The sequence below is a fragment of the Podarcis raffonei genome, chromosome 1 (genome assembly GCF_027172205.1).
Source record: "Podarcis raffonei isolate rPodRaf1 chromosome 1, rPodRaf1.pri, whole genome shotgun sequence".
Classification (NCBI taxonomy): Eukaryota; Metazoa; Chordata; class Lepidosauria; order Squamata; family Lacertidae; genus Podarcis; species Podarcis raffonei.
The window spans coordinates 44,395,662-44,408,324 of NC_070602.1; the positions used below are offsets into that span (position 1 = coordinate 44,395,662).

A 12,663-nucleotide genomic window follows, 5' to 3' on the forward strand; every position below is an offset into this window, starting at 1 on the left:
CAACACCACCGGGTGAAAACTTAAGGTCACATCCTGCTTTCCTGATATTAGACCACTTTTTTTCCAATTTCCCAAGAAAACAGAAAACTATTGACAGAGCAAGTCTGTCATGTTCTCTCTCTAAAAGTTTCAAACAGGGGAAAAATGTATAATCATAAGAAGCTGTGATGGTAAAACCACCCAAAGAGCTCAGTGGTGTGGGTGGTATAGAAATGTAATAAATAATACAGTGGTACCTCAGGTTAAGTACTTAATTCATTCCGGAGGTCCGTTCTTAACCTGAAACTGTTCTTAACCTGAAGCACCACTTTAGCTAATGGGGCCTCCTGCTGCCGCCGCGCCGCCAGAGCCCGATTTCTGCTCTTATCCTGAAGCAAAGTTCTTAACCTGAAGCACTATTTCTCAGTTAGCGGAGTGTGTAACCTGAAGCGTATGTAACCTGAGGTACCACTGTATAGAACTAAACCATCAACAGAGTGTTATTAGTTTGTGCATGAGCTGCCAGTTGGTGAAAGCAGCTTGTGCAGTCCCTCCTTCTTGCCAGTCGAGGAAGCAAGGAAGCAGCAGAAAACTACAAATTGGCTTAGCAGTTCATCCAGATATTTTGAGGGAAATCTGGAACTCAGGAGAGTAGCTGAGGTATTGGCTCAGTACCGCCCCAAAACAGGCTGTGGGGAATGTATTAGCACGTTTGCTCAGAAACATCTTGCAGTGTTTTCAATTGGGCATATCTAGTTAGTAAATTGCATTTGGAATTGAGGCCGTATTATGACATTCTTTCCCTAGGGAAATCCAGCAGGCCTTGCTCTCTTGAAATCCGAGGTTAAGAACAGTTCTATCTCATAATCTTTTGGCACCACACTCTTCCTGTTTAACCCTTCAGAGTTTCTAGATTGTGGCTGAACTGATTTTTTATCATGGCAGCCTTGCGTAAAAGAAAAAGAAAAACTCACACACCGTTTTGAGGTCAGTAGCAGCCTGCAAGTTTAATTGTTAATAAATAATATGCTACCAGTTCCCTGAAGAATCCCTCCATATGTAAAACTACTGGAGGAAAAAGAGTAAACATAAATTATTGCCTTATATTGATAATTTACAATCTGTTTCATAAAGACAAAAGTGTACTTGCTTCAAAAGAGGCACACAAATATTTAGCCAATGTTTATTCAGAATTTAGAACTTTAGCCAAATGAATTGTATGCTCATAGAGCTATAGTAATGACACATAAATTACTAAGATGCAATTAAAAACTATTATTTCAGCAAAGCATTATTTTTAACTTCTAACTGTAGTTAGTATTTGAGAAATTCACATTTGATTTCATATTCATTATTTGCTTTCCCTGGCCTATAAGATTGCACCCTGCTTTATGTGTTTAAATCCCCTAAGTCCTGTTCAATTTGCTTTTATATTGCTGTTATATTGGTTTTAGGCTGCATTTTTCTTAATGATATTGGGTTTGAAAGAAAAAATGGGATGGGGAGGGGTGAGGAATGCACTGCTGAGAGAGTTTGGATGGAATTCAATGCCGTGCTCTTCCAGTCATTCTGTCTACACAAGTACTTCACCTCTCTAGACAGAATGATACCATTACCTCTCCTCTCCTCACAGATGTGCTGTTCTGGATGTTCTCCTGCCATCTTCTCCAAAATCAATTTGTGAGGGTTACGGGCACAGGAAGGAGCGGGGGAGCCCATTTCTGCAAGCGAAAGTCCTTGTGCTGGGCTTCCACTGACAGGGATGCTTAGGTGACTCCCACCCGTTAAAAATATTCAGCAGGCTATAACTACTTCTAAATAAATACATACATTTTAAACCAGTGCTTGAGATTCTATGGTGCAATTACAGTGGTACCTATGGTTATGAACTTAATTTGTTCCGGAGGTCCGTTCCTAACCCAAAACCGTTCTTAACCTGAGGCGCGCTTTCGCTAATGGGGCCTCCCGCTGCCGCCGCACTGCTAACGCGCGATTTCTGTTCTTATTCTGAGGTAAAGTTCTCAACCCGAGGTACTACTTCTGGGTTAGCGGAGTTTGTAACCCGCAGTGTTTGTAACCCAAGGTACCACTGTATATAACAGGGGGCACACGGAAGTCCTGAGTAGCAGTTAAGTCAAATTCTTTTAGGTTTGCAAACTACTGGGCAACATACATTTTCAAAGTGCAGTAAGATAATATTATTTTAAGCTGAGGTAGCCAGTGAAGATAAACTAATCTGTGGAAAACATAGCACATTATCTCATTCATATATATATATATATGAATGAGATAATGTGCTATGTTTATATATATATGTGCTATATATATATATATATATATATATATATATATATATATATATACACATACATATACATATGATTAACTTAATGCAAAAGCTATGCATCTATCTTTTCTGGATAGGTTTCCCCATAATGCCTATTTTGTTTGGTGTCTTTTTCTCTCTACTGCTCTTCGCAAAGCGTGGAGGATCGAATCTTCATTATTCTGAATATTGTAGCTGGTCAATCCCACCAGTTTATCAAAATCCTCCTCTGTATATGTAAAGCTTTGGAGTCCATATGGAGAACAAGGACCAGTCACATTAACATCACCCTGCTTCAGTTCAGAGGGGCTGCGTTCCACACCTGCAAAACAAAGGTCGTTATCACATGACTGACACTACTCTCTGCATGTGCTGTCTTCTTCTTTGCAGAAGCTGATCAGTGGCACTTTTGAAATGAGATCCAATGAATATGCTATCTCTGCAGTGTGTGACTCACGGGAAAAGTACCCATCTAAAATGGGAAGGTATTTGCATGAACAGGTACCCCAATGTTAATATGGTGGCATATTGGGGGCTGGGGTCCTTGTTTGGGTGAAAAGGTGGTGTAAATGAGAAATGGATGCCTTCCAAGATATCACTGCTAAACCCAGTACAAAGGTTCCCAAGGTGAAGGCGATGACTTTGGTATGACTTCCCCCGATTTTTGATGTGATGTGTCAAAACTCAGACATTACACTATCCATTAAAAAAAAACCCACAATATATTTTTACTTCTAAAAATTCCCAGGCAGCTCTGGGCACTCCCTGCTAGTAAACAAACAAACAAACAAACTTACCTGGTGCTTTATATTTTCTGAATGTGTCATTTATCAGAGGAAAGAAAACCACAATGGGTGCTTTCGAATTCTCGAGATCTTCAAAGACATAGCACTCCTTCAGATCCTTATCCTTAATATGACTCTGATCTACTTTGGGGAAAGGAATTCCTTGCTTTGCAAAGTATCTGGAGGCTTCTTGTAAAGGCTGGGTTGACGTAAGACAAAAACTGAAATGAGACTTCACCCTTACTAAAATAATTTATTTTGGTTTTTTAGGTACAAAGATGCTTAGGTTTGAGACCTTCCCATACACCTCACTTCCTGCCATGATGTGCAGACTTCATGTGCACCTGTGTGTGTAGGCAGGTGGAGACAAACCTGGGAATCCATGAATGGGTGTTGCTCCTCTAGCGGAGCAGAGTATGTCCTTTGGATTCATTGTGATCTCCTTAGAGTGATCAAACTGCTTTACACACATTACATAAATAAATCTTTCAAGAGTAAGCAAATGAGAATCTGGAGATGAGAGATTCCTGCTTTTTAGTGGTTGTCTAAGTGAGTCCACAGTGAAAGATCAAACTTGAATTATGGACTTATTTACCGGTTCCCAACTCACTATCTTAGCATTAACTTGTACAGTGGTACCTCAGGTTACGTACTTAATTCATTCCGGAGGTCCGTTCTTAACCTGAAACTGTTCTTAACCTGAAGCACCACTTTAGCTAATGGGGCCTCCCACTGCTGCCGCCCCGCCGGAGCACGATTTCTGTTCTCATCCTGAAGCAAAGTTCTGAACCCGAGGTACTATTTCTGGGTTAGCAGAGTCTGTAACCTGAAGTGTATGTAACCTGAAGCGTATGTAACCCGAGGTACCACTGTATATCAAAGTATTTTGATGGCACTATATTGGGAAGTATACTCCGTTAAATCATAAAACACCATTTAAACAATAAAAATACAGATAATCATTAAGATGCCTGGCTAATTCTCATCTGGTTGACAAGTGACAGAAGAGCATGATTAACTTTTGATGAGAAGTAGGCTGAAGGCAAGAAGAACTAGCACTGGAGATTAAAACAGAACAGAAGAGAAACACTCCATTCCAATATAAACCTGTGCCATCAACTACAGCGGGGGGGGGAGGCACTGTGGCCCTCCAGATGTTGCTGAACTACAACTCCCATCAGCCGCAGCCAGCATGACCAATGGTTGGGGTAATGAGAGTTATAATTCAGAAACATCTGGAGGAGCACAGGTCCCCCCCCCCAATCTAGAGTGTCTGGGATTCTGGAACCCTGCTGGGGAATAACTGTATTTGACTTTATCACCAATCACATTTCCCACTTCAGTTCTTTCTTACAATATGCCAACTGGTCTGAACTGGGTAGTCCTCATGTAATGGAAATTCCAAAAGCATTATGAAGATGGAACAATTTGGTAAGCAGTTTCTGATTGGCTACCTGGAACATTTACATCAAAGGCGGTGCAAACTAAATGCTGTCTTATTACGGAGGCCAGGCTTTCCGAGGTCTGGATTTTCAATAAAATTCTAGAGCATTGTCCCAGTGTCTGGACTCCATTGGAAACTACAAGATCTGAAATCCACAACACTACAACTGCTTGAGCCACCTGCTGGATCACTGTATATTGCAATGTTCTCAGGGTTTGTTGGTTTGTTTGTTTTTGTCTTGGCAGTGTGTGACAGGGACTCCAATTCACTGACTGCATCATTGGTATAACTGTAAGCGAGGTCAATAGACATAGACTTTCAGGGACACATCTGACCTCAGTCAGAAGTGGGAAGTTTTGAACTTGGGAGCATATTTGTGGATTTGTCTGTTGCTATATTCTTCTTGCTGGTGCCTTTTGTTAATGTGAATAAAATTATCTGGCCATATATCAGGTGTGTGTGTCCAGGGACAAGGGGAGGACATTTTCTCAGATATCCAAATTTGACTCCCAGATTTTCCTTGGGGTGGGATCTGATTCTAGAACTGAATTCTCAACCTGCAAAAAAAATAACTCATAGCCTGCTAAACCCAATCCTAGTTACAACCCACATGTTTCACTAATGTCCCACTGTATGATCATCGTCATGGACTGACTAGTCCAATGAATCCCAGAATCATGAAAAAGTCTAAATCCAGGCAGCAAAGCAAAATCACAAAAACTTAACTTATGTCCACAATTCAGAAGGCCACAGTGACAAAAAGCAAGCCAGGAGTAGGAATGGAAGCAGGACTAAGACAAAGACTCAGTGGTAGTGGGAAAGTAGCAAAGACCAAGGTGAAAAGCAGGAAACAGAGGGGCCATACACCTGTAATAGTGGATCCTAATAACTAATGAGTAGTCTGCTGTATCATCAGCTCCAAGGACTATCTCATTTTGCTGCCTGTCATGAAGAATAAGATATTACACAGAGAGAGGGAGAGAAAGAGATAGAGAACCCATCTAGTCAATCAGACTGGTACTTGAATCTTGGAGGTTTTTAAGGAGAAGTTGGGTGGCCATCTGCCATAGATGCTTTAGCTGAGATTCCTGCATTGTAGGGGATTGGTCTAAAAGACTCTCGGGGTCCCTTCCAACTCTACAATTCTATGATTCTATTATAGGTCCAGCAGGGCTGGCTTTGTCAAGCAGCCAGTTAAATGTTATCGTGTAGTAAAGCGACCTGCAAAACGCTGAAGTTTTAATTTGTTTTATGAACTTCAGATTTAAATTTGGTCATTTTAAATATACTTACAATTGCCCTAATATCAATTTAGGGAATTCATCAGTGAAACCAACTATTGTGAAGACCAAGGGTGAGATGGTTAGAGTGACAGCTGAGTAAGGAAACTGGGGAGTTTGAAAATAAGGTCACACTTAACTGAAGTTGCTTCTTTTTTAAAGCCAACCAGCTATGGACTTCAGAAGCTATGGCTTCCAACTGGAGGCAGTTCAATAAAAGTTGTGTGTAGCAGCTGCTGCAGCATGTTCTGATCAGCCCATATAGAACAGCTTAGTATGTGTATGAGCTCATCATGTTTCTACTGGTAATGGTGTGAAATGGCTTCACAAAATGGGGGCAACCCGTGAGACAAAGCTACATTACACTGTGACAGGGAGTCATTGCCATGCAGAGCAGAAGCTATTTTCAAGCAGCCTCCAAGTGGTGTTTATAACATAAGAACACATCAACTGATGCTTATCATTTTCTCTAGGGTTCATAATCAATATAAAACTAGAAAGCAATGATTCAAAAACTAAAAATGTCTCACAGATGTTTGTGATCCTGAAGAATAATTTAAATGTATAATGACATCCACTTTCCTCTCAGGCCTCAGGAGTGGTGGGTAGCTGATATCTATATATGCTGCAGTATCTGTGATAGACAGGTATTCTGATGTAGCTGTCAGCTGGTTGGGAAGAGTGTCTAGATCAGTATCTGAAAGGCAAATACCATGGTTAGCAATTAATAGTCTGCTGCTACTTTGATTAATATACACTTTCACAGTTTTCTGTATTTGTCTGCAGTTCTAAAAAGAGCTTTGCATTCCAAAGCTCAAGATCCTTTACTCCTTCCCCAACAATATCACAACTGGAAAGAGACCTGCTGGAATGTAATGTAAAAGTGCTGTCTAAAATGTATAAAATATTATTGGAATATTGGGATATTATTGGAATGGGAGACAAAGGATGAGCAAGTAAAATCCTCAATGATACAATGGGCAATAGATATTGGTCATCATATGGATATGGAAGCATGGGAAGGGTTGTGGAATATGGATATAAAATTGACAGTATGTTATGATCTAAGAGAAAATTATATGAAAATGATATACTGATGGTATCTAAAACTGAGTAAATTGGCAAAAATGTATAAATCTAAATCAAATAAGTGTTGGAAATGTAAAGAGAAAGAAGGTTCTTTTTATCACATGTGGTGGTCTTGTAGTAAGGTTAAAGCTTACTGGGAAATGATATATACTGAATTGAAAAGGATGTTTAAAATAATGTTTGTAAAAAAATCCCATAAGCTTTTCTTTTGGAATTATAGGGACAGAACTACCGAAACTGTACAGAAACTTCTTCATGTATGCTACTACAGCGGCAAGAATGTTACTTGCCCCAAAATGGAAAGAGGCAGAAGTCCCAGCAAAGGAAGAATGGATACAAAAACTTATGAAAAATGCAGTAATAGTGAAACTTCCCGGACGAATAAGAAATTAAGATAACAAACTTTTTTTAATAAAAGAATGGAAATGGTTTGTTGAATATTTACAGATAAATTGTAAACAGATAAGAACATTGGCAGGATTATTGTAATAACCTGAAGTTTGATAAGAGTATATATTTAAAGTAGATGAATAAATGAACAAACTAAGTTAATTTGGATATGCAGAAGATATTAAAAATAAATTTAAAGAACCGCAGAAAGAGGGAGAAGGAAGTCAAGTTTTGAAATGTTAAAATGATTGTCAAATTAGTGAAATGTATAAACCTGAAAAGCATAAATATTTTTTTTAAAAAAATTCATCTCAATTATCATCAACCCAGTTAAAATTTAAAACTTGGAGATCAATCAACTTGGTTAGTCAAGCCCTGACCACATACCTTTCCATATGGCAAAGTTTTTATTATCTATATATCCATCATTTAATCGGAATTCTTTTATGAAATTGTAGAACTTTGAGGTTGTTATCCTTTGTGTTAAGACTTCACGAAGGGTCTTCATGAATTTATTGGCAGGGATAACCAAGTGAGTATTCAATTCATCTGCTTTTGGTGGCTGAGGTGGTCTTTCTTCTGCAAGTCAGAATAAATGGTAAATTTTATTTACTGAAGCAGTCATAAGGAACACATGCAATGATATGAACTGATGTATAGTGAAATAATCAGCGTTTCCCCCGATTATGTGACGGCTGTATATTTATCAAATATATACCATATTGAGGAAGCCATATTCAGGTATCTGTTCATATAAAATGAATGCGTACAGAGGTAGTCTCTGCACATTCAGCTAAACCCTAATAAAAGTAGATAGGTGAGGTGCAGAGTTCATTCCTTATGATGGATGCAGGCTGTTCCTTACGTACCTTATCATCAGGACTGTCCCAAGATATTTTGCTGCCCGAGCTGAAGAGCAAGATGATGCCACCCTTCCTAGCCAACCAGACCGGCAAATAAATCTAAATTCAAGCTCAGGGAAAAGTGGAAGAGATCAGCTCTGCACTACAGGCAAATCCCCATTTACGTGTGTTCAATATGTGCGCAACCACACACCTGCTGCCAAGGGTTAATTTGTTATGGGCATAAAACTGCACTGCCTTCCTTTGAAAATACAGCAATGGAAGTTGCAAAATCTATCGCTATATTCGCTGCTGCTAACTTAGACAGGAATTTTGTCAGTATATTGGGGCTAGATGAGGGCCAATAAACCAAAGCTTAATCCTGACAAGATGTTAAGTCCTGTGGGTTGGGTTGGTTCTTGTAGCTGAGGACTAGATAGTTAGCATGTTCTAGATGGGGTTGTACTCCCTTTGAAAGAAGGAACATAGGTCTAGAGGTGGTAGAGTCCACATTGTCACTAGAAGACCAAAGTGACCTTAGTGGCACATCAAGCCTTTTGCTAGTTCCAGCTGGTTCACCAGCTACAGCCATTCCTATAAAGCCAGGTGAAGAAGAAGAAGAAGAAGAAGAAGAAGAAGAAGAAGAAGAAGAAGAAGAAGAGTAGTAGTAGTAGTAGTAGTAGTACTTGTAGTAGTTTGGATTTGATATCCCGCTTTATCACTACCTGAAGGAGTCTCAAAGTGGCTAACATTCTCCTTTCCCTTCCTCCCCCATAACAAACACTCTGTGAGGTGAGTGGGGCTGAGAGACTTCAGAGAAGTGTGACTAGCCCAAGGTCACCCATCAGATGCATGTGGAGGAGTGGGGACACGAACCCGGTTCACCAGATTACGAGTCTACCACTCTTAACCACTACACCACACTGGCCAATGCGCTATTAATCTAATGGCTGGATTACTATAACATGCTGTGTGTGAGGCTGTCCCTAAAGATGATCCAGAAACCCTGGTTGTGCAGACTGTAGTGGCCAGGTTGCTTAGTGGCTTAACCTATTGGGACCATGTGACACTGATTCCAAAAGAGATGCACTGGGTGCCAATGCACTATACATTGTTTTCTAGTTCTGGGTGGTTCACTCACTATGGCTCCTTTTTGGACAGAGATGACTTGGACATGGTACTAGTAATTTACTGATTGGATTATTGCAATGTGCTGTGCTAGGGAGTGCCATTGAAGGTGACTAGGAAACTATACATACACACAGACACACAGCTTTTCTGTTTCATCATATCATCAACACATTCTGTGTTATAGGCATACACAGGATAATAAAAAGGAAAAAAATAACATAAATATAAGACATATATAAATGAATATTAGCAGTAACATTACATATCCCTCCAGTTTATTTGACTCTTGTAAATGTTATCTTTAATTCCCCTTACACTCTTTCCTTGGTTTCCTAACTGCTACCTTTTCAATTGTGTTTCCTTACTCTACTAAATTCTTTTCATTACCTTATATAATCCCACGTTATAACCGCTACTACTGAGTTATTTTTTGTCAGTCTGTTCCCATGATTTTTTGTTACAATATTTTCCCATATAATCTATATATAATGTCCAGTCCTCTTTTAAATCCTTGTCATCTTTTGTTTCTTAATCTATTTCTCATGCTGGCAAGTTCTGTATATTCTAATAATTTAAGATGCCTAGGAAAACTTCAACTGGTTCAAAATATGGAAAAGGGGGCACGATCTCTTAAAGTAAACAAATGAAACTTTAGCACAAGGCATGATAAAAGTCTGTCATTTTATCAGGGCAAGTGACCTGTTTACTGTTGTCACAATTGTTTTTTCAAAATTTATCTTCTGTACCATGAAAATAAATAAAAACAGTATTTTATTTTAAAAATTCATCAGATTATCGGCTGGCGATCACTTTAGAATTCACATATAGAATTTATATAACCCCTGCTTTAAAAATAGCTGCACTGGTTCTGAGTTTGTTTCTGAGGCCAATTCAAGGTCCTTACACTACTGTTTAGAACCCAGAACAATTTAGACCCCAAGTATCTGTACCTTCCCTAAAGAACCTCCCAAGCATTGAGATCTGCGGAGCTCCATCTCCCTCTGAGATTCATGGGAGATGACCTGGGAAAGGACATTCCCTGTGGCAGCCCCTAAATTGTGGGATTCCTTTCTCACAGAGGTGTGCCTGGCACCTTCATTGTACAGCTTTTGTTGTATGTTGAAGACACACCTCTTAACCCTGGCCTGTGACACTTGTGATATGCAGTGCATTTTTTCTTTAAAAAAAATAGTTCAAAACAGGAAAAATAAATACAGTAAATGGACAAAAGTACAAAGAAAATGCATTACATCATATTACACAGCTGACAGTTCACAGTAACTTCCACATTAGCATGATGTTGTGTGCACCAACATCTTCCTACTCATATTGAAATACTGCCAAACTTTCAATGAGGCCAAACTTTCATCAGCAAAACACCACACATTCACATTCCACACTGCTTCACACATTAAATGCTCGCTTCCATCTGAGACTCAGGAAACACCATGACAAGAAATGAGGCCACCATTGGGGGTAGCAACGGAACTGATGATTCACTGTGCTGGAGAAGAAACTAATTTTCAAAAAATTTTTAGTTTCTTTTCCCGTTAGATTCACAAAATGTTTAGGAGTATGCGTATCCCTGCATCCCCCCAGAAAAAAGCACTGGTGATATGTATATTTTTAGAACTCACTCTGGTGGTGATTGTAATTTTTTTATGCTGCATATTATATCACCTGAGGATGTTCTGGCGAATGGCAGGTAATAATCAAATAACAATAATGTGCCAACTCAAGTTGCTAGTGTTGAAATCAGCTTTCTACAATTTGGGACCCAGGCACTTTAAAAATGTGCAGCCCTGGGATTCCTTACCAGGAAGGAGGGCCTAAAAATATATTAAGTACATAATTAGCATACTATGGAGAGGGACAGGATGAAGAAGAATTTTAAATTTTATAACCAAATGTAAAACGAAACATGGATGACTAACCAATATCTTGTACTTTGTCCCTGGTAAGCAGGTACCACAGACCTTCTTCCGAAGAATCAAGTGCACGCCCGGAATCCAGTAGGTTATAAGAAAATACATTACTCCACACACCTAGAGAAAAGGAGGGAGAGATCAAGTAAGAAGTGCAAACATCATAAGGGGCGATCTGCATCCCAGTTTGTTGTGACTACTTTCTTTTTTCCCTCCGCTGTCACCACCAAATGTAATGTGGTCTTGCAGGGGGGGCAGCAAAAATTGCTTGGGGTTGGTCTCATTGGGTCTTCCGGCCAGGGATTAGCCACACCTATGTTAAGCTCTAGGTGAGCCACACCTTTTGAGGGACAAGGCATGACAGGAAAGCTAAAAGCAAAGCGAAAATAACCTAAAGCACAATGTTTGAAAGCCCTCACATCAGATATTTGCAATAAAAAATAAAAAATCATTTTGCATTTTTCTTGGTTCCCTCGGAAAGGTGTGTGAGGACTAACTGAGGTTCAGTGTTTTAAAAGTGTTTCAAAGAAAGATGACATTTTACAATGTCCTTCACAACATTATCAGGGTTTGAATTGGGCACTCTAACTCAAAGAAGATAATTCTTCAGTTGAGTTTCCAACAACCTGCAACCTTCCTTTAACTCTGTCATTACTATTACCGAATACAATCCAGGAAGGAAAGTTAGTTCTCCTCTAGCCACTGACAGTAAACTTTGACTCTACTAGTCCTGTGAATATTCGAGGCAAAACAATAATGGAGTTGTCTTAAGGAATGAATTAGTGTTGTGGAGGGATAGTTGCTATATAGGCTTCAGTTCACTAATTACTTAGATGACACCGTGACAATGTGCCAAATTAATAGATGATACCAAATTTGGAAGAGTTGCTTTAGTAAACAGGCTAAACATTTAAAAATATTTTAACACAGCAGATAGTTGAGCAGATGGAAACAGAATAAAAGGCTTTAGGAACAAGTGTAAATTGAGGGAGACACACTAAATGCATGCATATGAGATCAGACTCCTAGCAATATTACTTCCAAGATGCATGTAGGGTTAATGCCCATCTGTTTGTTTTATATTATTTATCTGTGCATGGATAGTTTAATGTGAAATCAGGCTGGTTTTTGCTACACCACTCTGATTTTATCCAGAATGTACTGTTTTGCATACTGATTGGCAACTACATAAGTGTTGCTTACATGAAGAAAACAAGGGATGTAGAAATCACATTGTGTAAATTTTCCTCAGTGAATAAGCTGAACTGGGCAATTATTTGCCTCAGTAAAACCTCAACTCTTTCACACCATCCTAAAGTCAGTGGAGCTTATTGCTAAGCAAGTATGTAGAGTAGAATAGCCTTTGTGATTTTTAGGCAGTAAACAAACCTTCATGCTACAGTCAGATTTTTTTTCTTCTAATGGGAATTGGAGGGATTTTTAACATTATAGTATCTTGAAAATGGTATCTG

The 12,663-nt window shown here is 39.1% G+C and overlaps 1 protein-coding gene across 1 annotated transcript in view; it reads right to left on the reverse strand.

The window, feature by feature from the left end:
• Positions 1-2,363: 2,363 nt before the first annotated feature.
• The window catches only part of LOC128411330 (cytosolic phospholipase A2 epsilon-like), a 55,392-nt gene continuing 45,092 nt past the window's right edge, over positions 2,364-12,663 (reverse strand). Inside the window, exons 15-19 of the mRNA XM_053383561.1 lie at positions 11,201-11,311; positions 7,681-7,872; positions 6,345-6,511; positions 3,103-3,289; positions 2,364-2,627 (exon numbers count right to left, since the gene is read on the reverse strand). Coding sequence (XP_053239536.1) covers positions 2,419-2,627; positions 3,103-3,289; positions 6,345-6,511; positions 7,681-7,872; positions 11,201-11,311 — 866 coding nt within the window. The 3' untranslated portion in view covers positions 2,364-2,418. The remainder of the gene's footprint in view (positions 2,628-3,102; positions 3,290-6,344; positions 6,512-7,680; positions 7,873-11,200; positions 11,312-12,663) is intronic.